General features: G+C 33.4%; 1 protein-coding gene and 10 non-coding genes across 11 annotated transcripts; all 11 read right to left on the reverse strand.

Annotated features, from left to right (window-relative positions):
• Positions 1-382: 382 nt before the first annotated feature.
• On the reverse strand, positions 383-467 carry TRNAM-CAU (transfer RNA methionine (anticodon CAU)). The gene is given in 2 exon segments: positions 383-418; positions 430-467. It is a non-coding gene; the product is annotated as a tRNA-Met (tRNA).
• A 1,685-nt stretch (positions 468-2,152) lies between these two features.
• On the reverse strand, positions 2,153-2,348 carry LOC113787411 (U2 spliceosomal RNA). Its single transcript, XR_003473916.1, has one exon. It is a non-coding gene; the product is annotated as a U2 spliceosomal RNA (small nuclear RNA).
• A 1,144-nt stretch (positions 2,349-3,492) lies between these two features.
• On the reverse strand, positions 3,493-3,688 carry LOC113787405 (U2 spliceosomal RNA). Its single transcript, XR_003473910.1, has one exon. It is a non-coding gene; the product is annotated as a U2 spliceosomal RNA (small nuclear RNA).
• Positions 3,689-4,832: 1,144 nt separating this feature from the next.
• LOC113787406 (U2 spliceosomal RNA) lies at positions 4,833-5,028 on the reverse strand. Its single transcript, XR_003473911.1, has one exon. It is a non-coding gene; the product is annotated as a U2 spliceosomal RNA (small nuclear RNA).
• Positions 5,029-6,172: 1,144 nt separating this feature from the next.
• LOC113787407 (U2 spliceosomal RNA) lies at positions 6,173-6,368 on the reverse strand. Its single transcript, XR_003473912.1, has one exon. It is a non-coding gene; the product is annotated as a U2 spliceosomal RNA (small nuclear RNA).
• Positions 6,369-7,512: 1,144 nt separating this feature from the next.
• LOC113787408 (U2 spliceosomal RNA) lies at positions 7,513-7,708 on the reverse strand. The gene has a single exon (XR_003473913.1). It is a non-coding gene; the product is annotated as a U2 spliceosomal RNA (small nuclear RNA).
• Positions 7,709-8,852: 1,144 nt separating this feature from the next.
• On the reverse strand, positions 8,853-9,048 carry LOC113787409 (U2 spliceosomal RNA). Its single transcript, XR_003473914.1, has one exon. It is a non-coding gene; the product is annotated as a U2 spliceosomal RNA (small nuclear RNA).
• A 1,144-nt stretch (positions 9,049-10,192) lies between these two features.
• Positions 10,193-10,388, reverse strand: LOC113787410 (U2 spliceosomal RNA). The gene has a single exon (XR_003473915.1). It is a non-coding gene; the product is annotated as a U2 spliceosomal RNA (small nuclear RNA).
• A 1,142-nt stretch (positions 10,389-11,530) lies between these two features.
• On the reverse strand, positions 11,531-11,726 carry LOC113787377 (U2 spliceosomal RNA). The gene has a single exon (XR_003473884.1). It is a non-coding gene; the product is annotated as a U2 spliceosomal RNA (small nuclear RNA).
• Positions 11,727-13,025: 1,299 nt separating this feature from the next.
• On the reverse strand, positions 13,026-18,645 carry LOC101513945 (haloacid dehalogenase-like hydrolase domain-containing protein At4g39970). The gene is made up of 11 exons (XM_004504038.4): positions 18,237-18,645; positions 18,051-18,144; positions 17,223-17,267; positions 17,058-17,108; positions 16,784-16,858; positions 16,661-16,694; positions 15,950-16,005; positions 15,796-15,855; positions 13,585-13,644; positions 13,424-13,470; positions 13,026-13,303 (listed from the first exon to the last, which is right to left on the reverse strand). Exons 1-11 carry the CDS (start codon positions 18,602-18,604, stop codon positions 13,255-13,257), a joined length of 939 nt encoding a protein of 312 aa, XP_004504095.1. The 5' UTR covers positions 18,605-18,645; the 3' UTR covers positions 13,026-13,254.
• LOC113787412 (U2 spliceosomal RNA) lies at positions 13,947-14,142 on the reverse strand. The gene has a single exon (XR_003473917.1). It is a non-coding gene; the product is annotated as a U2 spliceosomal RNA (small nuclear RNA).
• Positions 18,646-19,533: the final 888 nt, after the last annotated feature.

The raw sequence follows: 19,533 nt of genomic DNA on the forward strand, positions 1-19,533 counted from the left end.
TGCACAATAGTGGTGTCGATAATATGAGATGGCCAGAGGTGGTGGTTAATGATGGTGGTAATGGTGAGAAGTGGTAGTGGTCACTAGTACGTCTACGGATGGTGACATGTTAATTTAAAAATAAAAACTAAATTAAAACCATCATTCTTGTTTGGTTATTGGTATGCTATACATTTTAATTAAGTGGCAGCACGCATCATTCAAAATACAAAAAGAGCGATACTAAATGGTACGACAGATTTTACGACGAAAGTTGGAAACCACTTACCAATTACCATACATGGATAATGTGGTAATATAGAATAGAAGCCACAAATAAAAATATCATTCTCAAGCAATAACTATAGGGAAAATACATGGTTAATGGTTCAAAAATTAATTTTGGGGTGAGAGAGGCTCGAACTCTCGACCTCAGGATCACTCAGTAGCTATGAGACCTACGCGCTAGCCAACTGCGCCACCATCCCAAGTTGTTAAATTTTGGTTGATTAATATTTTAGAAACATTCGTATTAATAGATAATTTACATCATGAAAAGATGAATTATTTTTTAGCAACTACAAATTACATATTGAAAGGCATAGAAAAGTGAAAATAAACTTCACTCCACCTGACTTTAATAGTGGCATGAAAAAATGGATTTGATGCCTGTATATAGATAGTGGATGTCACTCTTTATCTTTTATAATTGTAAAATTTAGATTTTTTCTGATATGCATGTATTAAACTAAAAAAAGCCTGTCCTTTTAAATATAATCTTTTGTAATTACTTATTTATTTTGATGTTGTCATATGTTCACATCAAGCAAAAACAAATTCATTCAGTGCTGTAAAGAAAATAATAAAAGTTTCTTAATCTATGTTTAATTTTACTTTTATAATAGTTAAGAATCGACTATTTAGTTTGATAAATTGCAATATTTTTCAACAATTAAGTGATTCATTTAAATCTTCCAACTACTTATTGAAGATTTCAAAATTTGTCTTTTATTTTTATCGTTTATTCTACTTACTACATATTAAATAATGCTGATACAAATGTGGGAAATTAAAAAAAGAATTGGATAGAAAATATTTTTTTTATTTGATTTAATTGTAGTTTCGGTACCTCTATTAACTTATAAAACTAAAAAATTATAAAGTAATTAATATTATAAATTAATAAAATATACAAATTAATACTACAATTAAACTAATTTATTTTGTTTCACAGAAAGTTGATCTCCATGCAAAATGAAATGATGAGTAAATTAATAATCAAATTAGCTCTTTGAATGATACAATAATGAAAAAAGGAACAGAAACATGATTTTTGAGATGCTAAGAACAAGGCGGGGCTTCATTTACATTGTCTTCTAATGCTAACAATAGAAACATTACCTAACCTTGACATATAATTTAAACAATCTAAAATAACAAGCTCAACTTTCCAACACAAGCTAAGTTAGTTTGGTTGTGTTTTTCTCTTCTGTTTAATCATAGCCTTGAGGCACCAATCATTGGTGAAATAGGTGACGAGGAAGATGCCGAAGGGTTGGTTTCAGTGTGTGCAGAAGAAATTGAAACTGATGAGGCAAGAATATTGTGCTAGACAAATTACTCACTCCAGTTATTATTGAAGAGTAGTTGGATGAAATACTAAGAACAACATATTTTTGTAGAGTTTAGTTAGGGCAAAATGAAGATCTGTAATATGACATTTTATGTATACTTAAAAAAAACTACACACAACAATTAAGACTTAAGGACGAAATGGAAAATACCGCCGAAAACTCACACACACAACTGCAATTTCGGCATTATAAGACTTAAGGACTCAAATTTCTTAGAAAGTGAAAGAAAAAAATATATAATTTAATCAAAAAGATGGAACTCAAATAAAAAAATATTTAATTAAAAAGATGGAACTGAAATTGTGGGACTTTCTTTAATATCAAAAATAAATGTTTTATTTTATTATTATAATGTTAAACAAAAAGTGATGTCCTGCTTTCTAGAACACCTTGAGAGCCCCGAGTCCAAAACTACTAGCCAACATTGTTACACATACAAAAAAAAACAATCAATTATTAAAAAGTTCCATTGGATTTAAAAACGTGTCGTAAGACAACATCCATGGAGAGAATAATGCAAACAAAATTTAACTAAATTTAGTAGGCGCGCCAAGCCGATGCTGTAGTGCAACACAAAGGCGACACACGAGAGACCCAATAGCAAGCTATTGTAGTGGACTCTCCCCCTCAAGAAATAAATTTAATATCGTGTGGACCATTGGCCCACATATCAGATATTAAACTGATAAGAACAGATACTACACTTGATCTTAGCCAAAAGGCCGAGAAAGGTATGCTTTGTTTAGAGAATGAACTCTTGTTTTATAGCCAAGACCTCGGTACTTGATATGTCTTCTAGCCAATGTGGGACATAGTCATCAGTTGTATAACATTTCTTTCTTTCTCAACTCTAATGCAACAACCGTCCAAGTCTCTAACAATTCTCTCTTCAAACATTGGATAGTGAATTATGAATGCATCTAACCACATTTAACAAATTCGGGGTGATGGCCACATAAAATGCACTCAAGAATACTGCAAGGGAGGTTGCCACATGATTCATACCAAAGACGGTACAATTCAGCGAACGTAAGAGTTTAAGGCCCTGTAAGTACCCTCCCCTTCAAAGAATGAGATTGAAAAACATGTGGCTGAAATGTTGAGCTAGAGTACAATAAAACCCAACAGTAGTCCTTACTCTAGCCCAATGATATTGGTAAAGAAAAATGGTGGGAGTTAAAGGTTTTGTATGGATTATATGGCTTTCAACATCGAACAAGGTTATTGTGTTGGACAAATTCCCCATTCCAATGATCGAAGAGTTGATGGATGAAATACACGGAGCAAAATACCTTTCTAGAGTGTACTCAGGGCAATTTAGACAGACAAATAACAAAATGAAGATTTGTAATATGAAATTTCATGTATGCTTAAAAGAAAACTACACACAACAATCAAGACTTTTCATTAACGTCACTTGTATATTTCTTGGAGAGAGAAATAAAAACATTAAAAAAAATTGGTCTGTGGACGAGATGGGAAATACCGCCGGAAACTCACACACACAACTGCAATTTCGGCATTATAAGACTTAAGGACTCAAATTTCTTGGAAAGTGAAAGAAAAAAAAATATAATTTAATCAAAAAGATGGAACTCAAATAAAAAAAAAATATTTAATTAAAAAGATGGAACTGAAATTGTGGGACTTTCTTTAATATCAAAAATAAATGTTTTATTTTATTATTATAATGTTAAACAAAAAGTGATGTCCTGCTTTCTAGAACACCTCGAGAGCCCCGAGTCCAAAACTACTAGCCAACATTGTTACACATACAAAAAAAAACAATCAATTATTAAAAAGTTCCATTGGATTTAAAAACGTGTCGTAAGACAACATCCATGAAGAGAATAATGCAAACTAAATTTAACTAAATTTGGTGGGGCGCGCCAAGCCGATGCTGTAGTGCAACACAAAGGCGACACACGAGAGACCCAATAGCAAGCTATTGTAGTGGACTCTCCCCCTCAAGAAATAAATTTAATATCGTGTGGACCATTGGCCCACATATCAGATATTAAACTGATAAGAACAGATACTACACTTGATCTTAGCCAAAAGGCCGAGAAAGGTATGCTTTGTTTAGAGAATGAACTCTTGTTTTATAGCCAAGACCTCGGTACTTGATATGTCTTCTAGCCAATGTGGGACATAGTCATCAGTTGTATAACATTTCTTTCTTTCTCAACTCTAATGCAACAACCGTCCAAGTCTCTAACAATTCTCTCTTCAAACATTGGATAGTGAATTATGAATGCATCTAACCACATTTAACAAATTCGGGGTGATGGCCACATAAAATGCACTCAAGAATACTGCAAGGGAGGTTGCCACATGATTCATACCAAAGACGGTACAATTCAGCGAACGTAAGAGTTTAAGGCCCTGTAAGTACCCTCCCCTTCAAAGAATGAGATTGAAAAACATGTGGCTGAAATGTTGAGCTAGAGTACAATAAAACCCAACAGTAGTCCTTACTCTAGCCCAATGATATTGGTAAAGAAAAATGGTGGGAGTTAAAGGTTTTGTATGGATTATATGGCTTTCAACATCGAACAAGGTTATTGTGTTGGACAAATTCCCCATTCCAATGATCGAAGAGTTGATGGATGAAATACACGGAGCAAAATACCTTTCTAGAGTGTACTCAGGGCAATTTAGACAGACAAATAACAAAATGAAGATTTGTAATATGAAATTTCATGTATGCTTAAAAGAAAACTACACACAACAATCAAGACTTTTCATTAACGTCACTTGTATATTTCTTGGAGAGAGAAATAAAAACATTAAAAAAAATTGGTCTGTGGACGAGATGGGAAATACCGCCGGAAACTCACACACACAACTGCAATTTCGGCATTATAAGACTTAAGGACTCAAATTTCTTGGAAAGTGAAAGAAAAAAAAATATAATTTAATCAAAAAGATGGAACTCAAATAAAAAAAAAATATTTAATTAAAAAGATGGAACTGAAATTGTGGGACTTTCTTTAATATCAAAAATAAATGTTTTATTTTATTATTATAATGTTAAACAAAAAGTGATGTCCTGCTTTCTAGAACACCTCGAGAGCCCCGAGTCCAAAACTACTAGCCAACATTGTTACACATACAAAAAAAAACAATCAATTATTAAAAAGTTCCATTGGATTTAAAAACGTGTCGTAAGACAACATCCATGAAGAGAATAATGCAAACTAAATTTAACTAAATTTGGTGGGGCGCGCCAAGCCGATGCTGTAGTGCAACACAAAGGCGACACACGAGAGACCCAATAGCAAGCTATTGTAGTGGACTCTCCCCCTCAAGAAATAAATTTAATATCGTGTGGACCATTGGCCCACATATCAGATATTAAACTGATAAGAACAGATACTACACTTGATCTTAGCCAAAAGGCCGAGAAAGGTATGCTTTGTTTAGAGAATGAACTCTTGTTTTATAGCCAAGACCTCGGTACTTGATATGTCTTCTAGCCAATGTGGGACATAGTCATCAGTTGTATAACATTTCTTTCTTTCTCAACTCTAATGCAACAACCGTCCAAGTCTCTAACAATTCTCTCTTCAAACATTGGATAGTGAATTATGAATGCATCTAACCACATTTAACAAATTCGGGGTGATGGCCACATAAAATGCACTCAAGAATACTGCAAGGGAGGTTGCCACATGATTCATACCAAAGACGGTACAATTCAGCGAACGTAAGAGTTTAAGGCCCTGTAAGTACCCTCCCCTTCAAAGAATGAGATTGAAAAACATGTGGCTGAAATGTTGAGCTAGAGTACAATAAAACCCAACAGTAGTCCTTACTCTAGCCCAATGATATTGGTAAAGAAAAATGGTGGGAGTTAAAGGTTTTGTATGGATTATATGGCTTTCAACATCGAACAAGGTTATTGTGTTGGACAAATTCCCCATTCCAATGATCGAAGAGTTGATGGATGAAATACACGGAGCAAAATACCTTTCTAGAGTGTACTCAGGGCAATTTAGACAGACAAATAACAAAATGAAGATTTGTAATATGAAATTTCATGTATGCTTAAAAGAAAACTACACACAACAATCAAGACTTTTCATTAACGTCACTTGTATATTTCTTGGAGAGAGAAATAAAAACATTAAAAAAAATTGGTCTGTGGACGAGATGGGAAATACCGCCGGAAACTCACACACACAACTGCAATTTCGGCATTATAAGACTTAAGGACTCAAATTTCTTGGAAAGTGAAAGAAAAAAAAATATAATTTAATCAAAAAGATGGAACTCAAATAAAAAAAAAATATTTAATTAAAAAGATGGAACTGAAATTGTGGGACTTTCTTTAATATCAAAAATAAATGTTTTATTTTATTATTATAATGTTAAACAAAAAGTGATGTCCTGCTTTCTAGAACACCTCGAGAGCCCCGAGTCCAAAACTACTAGCCAACATTGTTACACATACAAAAAAAAACAATCAATTATTAAAAAGTTCCATTGGATTTAAAAACGTGTCGTAAGACAACATCCATGAAGAGAATAATGCAAACTAAATTTAACTAAATTTGGTGGGGCGCGCCAAGCCGATGCTGTAGTGCAACACAAAGGCGACACACGAGAGACCCAATAGCAAGCTATTGTAGTGGACTCTCCCCCTCAAGAAATAAATTTAATATCGTGTGGACCATTGGCCCACATATCAGATATTAAACTGATAAGAACAGATACTACACTTGATCTTAGCCAAAAGGCCGAGAAAGGTATGCTTTGTTTAGAGAATGAACTCTTGTTTTATAGCCAAGACCTCGGTACTTGATATGTCTTCTAGCCAATGTGGGACATAGTCATCAGTTGTATAACATTTCTTTCTTTCTCAACTCTAATGCAACAACCGTCCAAGTCTCTAACAATTCTCTCTTCAAACATTGGATAGTGAATTATGAATGCATCTAACCACATTTAACAAATTCGGGGTGATGGCCACATAAAATGCACTCAAGAATACTGCAAGGGAGGTTGCCACATGATTCATACCAAAGACGGTACAATTCAGCGAACGTAAGAGTTTAAGGCCCTGTAAGTACCCTCCCCTTCAAAGAATGAGATTGAAAAACATGTGGCTGAAATGTTGAGCTAGAGTACAATAAAACCCAACAGTAGTCCTTACTCTAGCCCAATGATATTGGTAAAGAAAAATGGTGGGAGTTAAAGGTTTTGTATGGATTATATGGCTTTCAACATCGAACAAGGTTATTGTGTTGGACAAATTCCCCATTCCAATGATCGAAGAGTTGATGGATGAAATACACGGAGCAAAATACCTTTCTAGAGTGTACTCAGGGCAATTTAGACAGACAAATAACAAAATGAAGATTTGTAATATGAAATTTCATGTATGCTTAAAAGAAAACTACACACAACAATCAAGACTTTTCATTAACGTCACTTGTATATTTCTTGGAGAGAGAAATAAAAACATTAAAAAAAATTGGTCTGTGGACGAGATGGGAAATACCGCCGGAAACTCACACACACAACTGCAATTTCGGCATTATAAGACTTAAGGACTCAAATTTCTTGGAAAGTGAAAGAAAAAAAAATATAATTTAATCAAAAAGATGGAACTCAAATAAAAAAAAAATATTTAATTAAAAAGATGGAACTGAAATTGTGGGACTTTCTTTAATATCAAAAATAAATGTTTTATTTTATTATTATAATGTTAAACAAAAAGTGATGTCCTGCTTTCTAGAACACCTCGAGAGCCCCGAGTCCAAAACTACTAGCCAACATTGTTACACATACAAAAAAAAACAATCAATTATTAAAAAGTTCCATTGGATTTAAAAACGTGTCGTAAGACAACATCCATGAAGAGAATAATGCAAACTAAATTTAACTAAATTTGGTGGGGCGCGCCAAGCCGATGCTGTAGTGCAACACAAAGGCGACACACGAGAGACCCAATAGCAAGCTATTGTAGTGGACTCTCCCCCTCAAGAAATAAATTTAATATCGTGTGGACCATTGGCCCACATATCAGATATTAAACTGATAAGAACAGATACTACACTTGATCTTAGCCAAAAGGCCGAGAAAGGTATGCTTTGTTTAGAGAATGAACTCTTGTTTTATAGCCAAGACCTCGGTACTTGATATGTCTTCTAGCCAATGTGGGACATAGTCATCAGTTGTATAACATTTCTTTCTTTCTCAACTCTAATGCAACAACCGTCCAAGTCTCTAACAATTCTCTCTTCAAACATTGGATAGTGAATTATGAATGCATCTAACCACATTTAACAAATTCGGGGTGATGGCCACATAAAATGCACTCAAGAATACTGCAAGGGAGGTTGCCACATGATTCATACCAAAGACGGTACAATTCAGCGAACGTAAGAGTTTAAGGCCCTGTAAGTACCCTCCCCTTCAAAGAATGAGATTGAAAAACATGTGGCTGAAATGTTGAGCTAGAGTACAATAAAACCCAACAGTAGTCCTTACTCTAGCCCAATGATATTGGTAAAGAAAAATGGTGGGAGTTAAAGGTTTTGTATGGATTATATGGCTTTCAACATCGAACAAGGTTATTGTGTTGGACAAATTCCCCATTCCAATGATCGAAGAGTTGATGGATGAAATACACGGAGCAAAATACCTTTCTAGAGTGTACTCAGGGCAATTTAGACAGACAAATAACAAAATGAAGATTTGTAATATGAAATTTCATGTATGCTTAAAAGAAAACTACACACAACAATCAAGACTTTTCATTAACGTCACTTGTATATTTCTTGGAGAGAGAAATAAAAACATTAAAAAAAATTGGTCTGTGGACGAGATGGGAAATACCGCCGGAAACTCACACACACAACTGCAATTTCGGCATTATAAGACTTAAGGACTCAAATTTCTTGGAAAGTGAAAGAAAAAAAAATATAATTTAATCAAAAAGATGGAACTCAAATAAAAAAAAAATATTTAATTAAAAAGATGGAACTGAAATTGTGGGACTTTCTTTAATATCAAAAATAAATGTTTTATTTTATTATTATAATGTTAAACAAAAAGTGATGTCCTGCTTTCTAGAACACCTCGAGAGCCCCGAGTCCAAAACTACTAGCCAACATTGTTACACATACAAAAAAAAACAATCAATTATTAAAAAGTTCCATTGGATTTAAAAACGTGTCGTAAGACAACATCCATGAAGAGAATAATGCAAACTAAATTTAACTAAATTTGGTGGGGCGCGCCAAGCCGATGCTGTAGTGCAACACAAAGGCGACACACGAGAGACCCAATAGCAAGCTATTGTAGTGGACTCTCCCCCTCAAGAAATAAATTTAATATCGTGTGGACCATTGGCCCACATATCAGATATTAAACTGATAAGAACAGATACTACACTTGATCTTAGCCAAAAGGCCGAGAAAGGTATGCTTTGTTTAGAGAATGAACTCTTGTTTTATAGCCAAGACCTCGGTACTTGATATGTCTTCTAGCCAATGTGGGACATAGTCATCAGTTGTATAACATTTCTTTCTTTCTCAACTCTAATGCAACAACCGTCCAAGTCTCTAACAATTCTCTCTTCAAACATTGGATAGTGAATTATGAATGCATCTAACCACATTTAACAAATTCGGGGTGATGGCCACATAAAATGCACTCAAGAATACTGCAAGGGAGGTTGCCACATGATTCATACCAAAGACGGTACAATTCAGCGAACGTAAGAGTTTAAGGCCCTGTAAGTACCCTCCCCTTCAAAGAATGAGATTGAAAAACATGTGGCTGAAATGTTGAGCTAGAGTACAATAAAACCCAACAGTAGTCCTTACTCTAGCCCAATGATATTGGTAAAGAAAAATGGTGGGAGTTAAAGGTTTTGTATGGATTATATGGCTTTCAACATCGAACAAGGTTATTGTGTTGGACAAATTCCCCATTCCAATGATCGAAGAGTTGATGGATGAAATACACGGAGCAAAATACCTTTCTAGAGTGTACTCAGGGCAATTTAGACAGACAAATAACAAAATGAAGATTTGTAATATGAAATTTCATGTATGCTTAAAAGAAAACTACACACAACAATCAAGACTTTTCATTAACGTCACTTGTATATTTCTTGGAGAGAGAAATAAAAACATTAAAAAAAATTGGTCTGTGGACGAGATGGGAAATACCGCCGGAAACTCACACACACAACTGCAATTTCGGCATTATAAGACTTAAGGACTCAAATTTCTTGGAAAGTGAAAGAAAAAAAAATATAATTTAATCAAAAAGATGGAACTCAAATAAAAAAAAAATATTTAATTAAAAAGATGGAACTGAAATTGTGGGACTTTCTTTAATATCAAAAATAAATGTTTTATTTTATTATTATAATGTTAAACAAAAAGTGATGTCCTGCTTTCTAGAACACCTCGAGAGCCCCGAGTCCAAAACTACTAGCCAACATTGTTACACATACAAAAAAAAACAATCAATTATTAAAAAGTTCCATTGGATTTAAAAACGTGTCGTAAGACAACATCCATGAAGAGAATAATGCAAACTAAATTTAACTAAATTTGGTGGGGCGCGCCAAGCCGATGCTGTAGTGCAACACAAAGGCGACACACGAGAGACCCAATAGCAAGCTATTGTAGTGGACTCTCCCCCTCAAGAAATAAATTTAATATCGTGTGGACCATTGGCCCACATATCAGATATTAAACTGATAAGAACAGATACTACACTTGATCTTAGCCAAAAGGCCGAGAAAGGTATGCTTTGTTTAGAGAATGAACTCTTGTTTTATAGCCAAGACCTCGGTACTTGATATGTCTTCTAGCCAATGTGGGACATAGTCATCAGTTGTATAACATTTCTTTCTTTCTCAACTCTAATGCAACAACCGTCCAAGTCTCTAACAATTCTCTCTTCAAACATTGGATAGTGAATTATGAATGCATCTAACCACATTTAACAAATTCGGGGTGATGGCCACATAAAATGCACTCAAGAATACTGCAAGGGAGGTTGCCACATGATTCATACCAAAGACGGTACAATTCAGCGAACGTAAGAGTTTAAGGCCCTGTAAGTACCCTCCCCTTCAAAGAATGAGATTGAAAAACATGTGGCTGAAATGTTGAGCTAGAGTACAATAAAACCCAACAGTAGTCCTTACTCTAGCCCAATGATATTGGTAAAGAAAAATGGTGGGAGTTAAAGGTTTTGTATGGATTATATGGCTTTCAACATCGAACAAGGTTATTGTGTTGGACAAATTCCCCATTCCAATGATCGAAGAGTTGATGGATGAAATACACGGAGCAAAATACCTTTCTAGAGTGTACTCAGGGCAATTTAGACAGACAAATAACAAAATGAAGATTTGTAATATGAAATTTCATGTATGCTTAAAAGAAAACTACACACAACAATCAAGACTTTTCATTAACGTCACTTGTATATTTCTTGGAGAGAGAAATAAAAACATTAAAAAAAATTGGTCTGTGGACGAGATGGGAAATACCGCCGGAAACTCACACACACAACTGCAATTTCGGCATTATAAGACTTAAGGACTCAAATTTCTTGGAAAGTGAAATAAAAAAAAATATAATTTAATCAAAAAGATGGAACTCAAATAAAAAAAAATATTTAATTAAAAAGATGGAACTGAAATTGTGGGACTTTCTTTAATATCAAAAATAAATGTTTTATTTTATTATTATAATGTTAAACAAAAAGTGATGTCCTGCTTTCTAGAACACCTCGAGGGCCCCGAGTCCAAAACTACTAGCCAACATTGTTACACATACAAAAAAAACAATCAATTATTAAAAAGTTCAATTGGATTTAAAAACGTGTCGTAAGACAACATCCATGGAGAGAATAATGCAAACTAAATTTAACTAAATTTGGTGGGGCGCGCCAAGCCAATGCTGTAGTGCAACACAAAGGCGACACACGAGAGACCCAATAGCAAGCTATTGTAGTGGACTCTCCCCCTCAAGAAATAAATTTAATATCATGTGGACCATTGGCCCACATATCAGATATTAAACTGATAAGAACAGATACTACACTTGATCTTAGCCAAAAGGCCGAGAAAGGTATGCTTTGTTTAGAGAATGAACTCTTGTTTTATAGCCAAGACCTCGGTACTTGATATGTCTTCTAGCCAATGTGGGACATAGTCATCAGTTGTATAACATTTCTTTCTTTCTCAACTCTAAATGGCTCCCCAAAAGTCACAAATAAATTATACTCTGTGCACCGAAACAAAAAACTTGAGAGCACAATAATACAAAAATATATATAACCAGTGAACAATGTTAGAATCTCTGGCCTCATCCGTGAATCTCAAAATTCCTGGTCTAGGATTTACCTGTGCCAACATGTATAGGTATTTTAATTTTATTGGTAGCTTATCAACAAAAGTAGCAACTTCACAATCCAGGAATGTGTGGAATATTAGGAGAGGAAATTTATTGAAATATACTTACGGAGCCAGACTTGATTATATCTTTGTATTGTTCTGTTTTCCTGTCTTACATGACCAATGCAATGACAGCATACTCTAACTGAGGCAACAATTGGCATGGTCTTCATGGTTTAACAACCAATGTATCACAAACATACAAGTGTTGGAATTGTCATAGGTACATAAAGTTGATTTAATCGCTCAAAATAAGTTCAAAAAGATCAAGAAACATCTGTAGTTCAAATTCAAAAATAAATAGTAACTTGGAACAAGGAACTAGTTTAGTAGATTAAATGACCTGCTTTCCAATCCAAAATCCCATCTTTTTCTTTTAACGAATCCAAGTCTCATCTTCTAAACTAATTAGTAACTAAATTATGAATTTTAAAATTTGGGATCCTATAAAACCTCCCCCCTCACGTCCAAGATTGAACTTTCGGAGTATGATCTGAGTGGTTCTACAGTAAATAGCTCAATAAATCTTGAACCAGATCTAATACTAATTTAAAACTTAGGTTGGGCATAACTTAGTCATATAAAACTGATTTATCATGTGAATGATGGCTCCCATTGATAAACATTTCATCCAATCATGAAGCTCTTAATGCAATTGTGAAGCTTCTAATCCAACCGTGAAGCTCCTAAGTAGTACTAAACTACAAAGTACTCCTACTTTACACATACACAATTTGTGATAGTGGTAAAACATGAAAATGAAATTAATAAGTTGAATCACTCGCAAAATATGTATTTCACTAATTATATTAGTTCCGACGCTTCTAAAATAGATAAATTGATCGAAGAAATATAAAAGTCATTTCTTATTATAGTCCTTCTTAAGAATCTTAAGGAGGTAAGAAACTAATCATATGATAAATGATGAAATAGAAACATCTCAACTTTCATGATCAGGAAATCTCTAGGAGTCAAAATAAAACAATGGATTGTGATCTTTATTACATTTTTCAACGAATTGAATCCACATTATGTCTATGTATACATCTGTTATCAATGAATAATACATACAAACATGAAAAAGAAAAAAAATATAACATAGGATCTGAGCCTTGTGATAAACCTCAAACTTTCAACCCGTTTTCCTCAAAGAAACCAATTCAAGACAACTTGTATGGTAACATTTCCAAATCATAAACAATTCTCCTATTTAGCAGCCACAATATCTTGAAATAGTAACTCCAAATCTTTCAAGCTGCATCATGGTTCACAATTTTAGTAGTTGCGTCTAAATTAAGAATACCTACCTAATATATATATATATAAGTTTGAATTACAATTAAAGTTTTTCAGCAATGCATTATTATAATTATACCTTATGTTACTCAAGTCAGTGTAGATTGCTATGGCATCATTGAAATCCTACATTAGATACAAAACAGAACCAATTATGTCATTATCAGTCAGTTTTTCTCCTCCGAGTTCAATATAGAATAGGTTAGAATTTTCTTGTTAAATTCATTTAAGGGTCCTCGCCTGATCAGCAGTGGAAGATGTGTAGGTAACCACGCAGGACATCCCTGCTTTTGTTGCTGCCTGTACAGATTTATTAGTTTAGATGTGACAGTTTGAGCATTATTAAGTAACAATACTAAATGCAATTTAACCATTAAGTTACAAAATGAAGATTCATTAAAAAATTATAATAAATAAATCCAGATACTAAATTCCATCAAAAATCTCCAACTGAAGTGGTAGGTTAAGCGAGAAACAAAATTACATCAAAAATCTCCAACTGAAGTGGTAGGTTAAGCCAGCCAAATGAAGTCTTAGCAGATTAGCATGTTAGATTAACAAAAATCATTATATAAAAAAAGAATCAATTTTTTACATAATTAGTGGGGTGCACCAACCCAATGCAGTAGTGCAACACAAAGGTAACACTCAAGAGACCCAATAGCAAGCTATTGTAATGGACTCTCCCCCTCAAGAAATAAATTTAATATCGTGTGGACCGTTGGCCCACGTATCAGATATTAAACTGATAAGAACAGATACTACACTTGATCTTAGCCAAAAGGCCGAGAAAGGTATGATTTGTTTATGTAACGGACTCTTATTTTATCCCTAAATCCTCTTAATTGTTGTTTCTTCTAACCAATGTGGGACATAATCATGAGTGCAACCTTGGATAAAGAATGAATGTGTTTAACCACACTTAACAAAGTTAGAGGGTACTGCAAAAGTCTGAAGGTCCTGATGGGAGAATATGAATGAATGGAAGACTTCCTTGTGTTTGAACTTGGAGGGGTGGATCCCATTTTAGAGTGGCTTGGTTGGCTACTTTGGGGGAAGTCGGGATAAATTGGAGCTCTTTAACCATGAAGATTTCAACTACTAAAGTGTGGTGGAAATTAGAGAAGATTCTAGTCGGTCAACATCCTTATTTCCCCGGACCACAGGCTTTATTAAAGATAACAGACATTGAAGCCATCGCAATTTTGTGGAGTTTTGATACTGAATGTGATCAAAGCTTGAAGGCTGACAGTCAAGGACTAAATGCAATAGAGAAGGTGGAATGGCAGCGTTTGTTGGAGGATTTTTCTGAGATATTTGATGAACCAGAAGGCCTTCCACCTTACCAGGGCGGTTGCCACAGGATTCCGATCAAAGGTAGTACTAATCCAGTGAATGTAAGACCCTATAGACACCTTCGCCTTCAAAAGAATGAGATAGAAAAACATGTGGCCAGATATGTTGAGCTCGGGTATAATAATGTCGAGCAATATACCCTACTCAAGTCCAATGATATTGGTAAAGAAAAATTATGGGAGTTTGAGATTTTGTGTGAATTATAGGAGCAAAATACTTTTCTAAATTGGACTTAAAGAGAATTTAGCCTGAGTTAAGAAGCAAATGAAGATTACAAATGAAGATTTATAATCTGAAATTTCATGTGCTTCAAACAAACTTCTAAACCAAACCACAAATCAAAACTTTTCATATACTTCACTTGATATGTTTCTTGGAGAGTGAAATAAAAGATATTTAATTAAAAGGATCATTTCACTAATTGAGTTTTAAAACAGGTTTATAATTTCTAAAACACCTCAGGAGTCTAAGTCCTAAACTACAAAGCAATGCTATTACAGTATCAAAATCAATAAAAGATACTAAATTTAATAGGGTATATAATAAAATAACATCTCAAAAAAGGATAATACAAATAAACTTTGACTAAATTGTTGGGGTGCATATCACGTGAACCATTGGCCCATATATCAGATATTAAACTGATAAGAACAGAAGGGTATGATTTGGTTAGAGGGTGAGATCTTATTTTATAGCAAAAACCTCACTACTTGTTATAGTTTCTAGCCAATGTGGGACATATAATCAGTAGTAGTATAATATTCATTTCGTTCTAAAATTCCAAGGCAGCAACCATCCAAGTCTAACAATTCTCTCTTCAAACCTTGGAAATGAATGCATTTAACGACAATCAACAAAGCCAGGATAACAGTATTCATAAACGTGATTAAATGCATAACAAAATGAAGATTTGTAAATTTGAAATTTTATTTACTTAACCTAACTACTATATCAAACAACAAATCAAAACCTTTTATTGCCCTCTAACTTTCTAACACAAGCTAAGAGAGTTAGTTTTGTTTTTATTTTCCTTTTGTACAACATATAAAGAGATTGGTTGAACAGATAAAACATTGATAACATGAGAAGATCTACCTGTAAACCAATAACACTGTCCTCTACCACCAAGCAGTTTTTCTCTGATATACCCAGGTTCTGCAATGCACAGTATATAAATTATACTTGGTCTCTGGCACAAAAATAAACCTCATAATTTCACATTTCTTGATGATTTTGGTCATATTTAAACCTTGGAAGCTGTCAAATATATTGATGGGTCGGGCTTCTTTTCCTTCACATCATCACCTGAAAATTTAAATAAAATGGATAGATAAGTTTAATTTAAACTTGAGTATGCAAAGCATTTCCAAAATAATTTTTTTTATTTGAATCAAAAAGTAGAGGTGAAGTAAATCAACAAGCAAATCCTCGTTTTTCACATGAATATATGGACTAAAATTATGACCAACACTATGGGAAAGCTTGGAACAACTTAAACCTAAATAGACAACTTTCTTATAGGAAAGGAAAGTAAACTGTCTAGGTAAAAATGAATTTCGTTAGTCTTACACTATGTATTAATTTTGAGATCAGATGCCTCAGTCTCTAAGGGCGTGACAGCATGGAATAAGTTTTGGTCCAAAACTCTTAAGCAGGGAAATATGTTGATATTTCAATGTTATATGACCAAGACAACAACAACAATCAAGCATTAACCCACTAAGTAGGGTCAGTTACATGGATAACGTATTGTCATGTATCATATCTATCCAACTCATTAATATCTAGGCTTTACTTAACAGTTTTTCTAAGTCTTCTTCAGTATCTAGTGATTTGACTATCCTTTATCTAATCTACTCTCCTTACTACATAATCTACAGGTATCATCTTCTTACGACTCCATAATATTCTATTATGATTGTATGATCAATATTAAGATATAAATGTGGTGTGAATATACCAGCAAGGAAGCAATCAAGGCTTTGAAAGCGCTCCTACAACAGAAAAAATAAGCTTGTTGAATGCAAAGTAATAAAGAAATTCCTACTTCCAATAGTGAGAACAAGTACGAAAGTGCGCTTACGAGTCCAATAAGGTTTTCAAGACAAAGAATAACTGAACTTTTAGTAGCTGCAGAACAAACAGCTAGCTTTTTCCCCTGCAGCAGCAATTGAGCAAAATAAAATGACAAACTTATAAGCTTATATCACTAATCAACTAAATGATGAGTTGGAACAATAATCAAAACAGTTCATATTGCAGTCACCCCAACAGTCACAAATAAATCATACTTTGTGCAATGAAACAGAAACTAGAGAGCACAACAGTACAAAAATGTGCATAAGGTTATATCTTACAGCGTCTCTGGCTTCATCCATCAATCTCAAAACTCCTGGTCTAGGTTTTACCTGTGCCAAAATGTGCAGGCAATTCAACAGTAGCTTATTGACAAAAATAGCACCTTCACAATCAAGGAATGTGGAATATTAGGAGATGAAATATATATATAGAAATATTCTTACAGAGCCAGACTTGATTATATCTTTGTATCTTTCAGTCTTCCAATCCTACATGACCAATGCAATGACAGTATGCTCTATAAGTTAGGCAACAATTGACAGGGTCTTCATTGTTTGAAAACCAAAATAAATTAGTTATGAATGCAACATAAGCATAGATGTGTTGAAACTTTTATAGGTGCATAAACCCAATTTGATCACTCAAAATAAGTTGAGAAGGAGCAAGAAACTTCTCCAAAGTTCAAATTTTTTTGTAGTGTAGAATTCGCAAATTAAATAGCCAAACAAGGAAACTATCATTGTAATGAATGTCTTCTTCATTTTTACTTTATGACTGAAAAGGACAAAAAGTTTAAACAGACCCCTAAATTATAAGAAGAGTTCATTGTTCATTTTTCCCATCCAAGCTTTGTGAGGATAAACAGCTTAACTAAGCACTTATAGTATAAGAGTTTATCATATAAGTGCTTACGTATAAATAACAAAAGTTAAAATAAAGTCAAACTATTTTCATAAGCCATTCTGGAGAGCTTATGGAAATAAGTTAAAAATATCTTGCGAAAATTAGCTTAAATCAGCTTATTGATATGCCATAAGTTATTTCTATAAACTTTCTCAAATAATCTCACAAGAGTTTATGTCAGTAGATAAGCTCAGATAAGTTAGTCGACTCCAAACACACCCTAAATGACCCGCATATTTACCAACCGAAGTTCCATCTTGTGAACAATGGAAAACTTGGTAACTAAATAGTGAATCTCCTAATTCGCACTAAATACTAAAGTACTTATTGAGTATTAACAAGTGAAAGTAAGAAAAAGCATAAAAAACCTGAAGAGTGTCAATCAACTTAGCTCGTTCCTCATCATCAGTTGGAGGAGTCTCAAATAAAGTGGATGAAGGCCAACCATGTTCCTTAAAGTACCTTAAAATCCCGAAAACACATAATCAAATAACACAATGCTACTAAGAATAATAAAAGAAAGAAAGTTTTTGGAAGTTGAAAGAGAAAAAAACCATCGCATTTTGGGTTTGCCACCACCAATTTGGTTTTGAAGTTGATCATAGAATTGGATATCCCAGTTGAGTGGTTGGGGAGAAGAAGAAGGAGAACGAACATTGAAGTGAAGAAATGCATCGTTATAAGCCTGACGATGCAAGTGCTCAGACTCTAAGATGACACCATCGCAGTCAAATATCAAAGCTTGAAAGGAAGATGAAAATGAAGCTGAGACTTTGAAGAAGACACGGCGGTTATTACGGTTAATGGAAGAAGGTAACTTAATTGTGGGACATCGAAAAGCGTGTTTGGTTTGGGAGAGATAGGAATGGGAAGTGGAGGAAGTGTGAGAGAGAGTGAAAGAAAAAGTAGAAGCCATAACCATTCAGTAGCATGATTGATACTATGATATAATCATCACTTTTTTCATGGATCACTCTCTATTTTTGTGTGGCTCTCTCTCCATTGTCATTTCCCGCTTCTTAGTTACCTCTTTTTTCTTTAACACCAAAATCGTGCAATTAATCATTCTTTTTTTAACTCTTCTTTTTTCTAAAAAATATATACTGTAACTAATATATTGGTGTGTGTTAAATTTATTTTTCTATTTTGATAAAATAAATATCATTCTTAAAATTTGAATATATGTTTTCTTTCTTTAATATGTCCTTTTGTTATAGCTGTTGTTCTTCTCTGCATGTTACTTTAAATTTAATCACTTCTTTTAATCGAGATTTCAATTATGGTTCGTCATTTTGTGTAAGTCAAAGAACTCTTTTACTAGATTCAATCTTGTTGATTAATTGTTTTTTCTTTTAATAATTTATAAAAATAAAATAAAGGTATTTCGTAAGTACAATTTAAATAGAAATTGCAAATATATTTGATATATTGAGATACGAGTTTGAACTCGACGTATTCCATTTTTCTCTGTATTTAGTACGTGTGAGTTTTACCGTTAAACTTTTTAAACTCTTTACAACAAAAAAAGATTAAACTTTGTCTCAAAATAATTGACTCGTTTTAACATTTGTACAAATTAAAAAAAAATTACAAATAAAAAAGACAGAAAGAACAAAAAATTTATTAAATTTTATTAATATTATGATGAAAAAATAATTAGTATTTTTTAAATAGGTAATTCATTATAGAACGAGTGAGGTATTTAAATGAATAAATAAAAATCAAAGTATATAACTTTTATATGAAAATAAATAAATTAAATTCAAATACCAAATTCAAGTCATTATAGTTGAATCATGTAAAGTAGTGTTCAATAAATTTTTTTTAATAAGTATTTCAATGCTTATTAAG

Source organism: Cicer arietinum, chromosome 6 (assembly GCF_000331145.2).
Source record: "Cicer arietinum cultivar CDC Frontier isolate Library 1 chromosome 6, Cicar.CDCFrontier_v2.0, whole genome shotgun sequence".
NCBI lineage: Eukaryota > Viridiplantae > Streptophyta > Magnoliopsida > Fabales > Fabaceae > Cicer > Cicer arietinum.

What these genes read in the sequence shown, in the direction of transcription:
- LOC101513945 (XM_004504038.4), bottom strand. Translation starts at nt 18,604, where the DNA reads ATGGTTATGGCTTCTACTTTTTCTTTCACTCTCTCTCACACTTCCTCC. An exon ending in GGCAAACCCAAAATGCGATG is followed by an intron (nt 18,145 to 18,236) that starts GTTTTTTTCTCT and finishes CGGGATTTTAAG; the next exon opens with GTACTTTAAGGAACATGGTT. An exon ending in AGTTGATTGACACTCTTCAG is followed by an intron (nt 17,268 to 18,050) that starts GTTTTTTATGCT and finishes TTGGTCATGTAG; the next exon opens with GATTGGAAGACTGAAAGATA.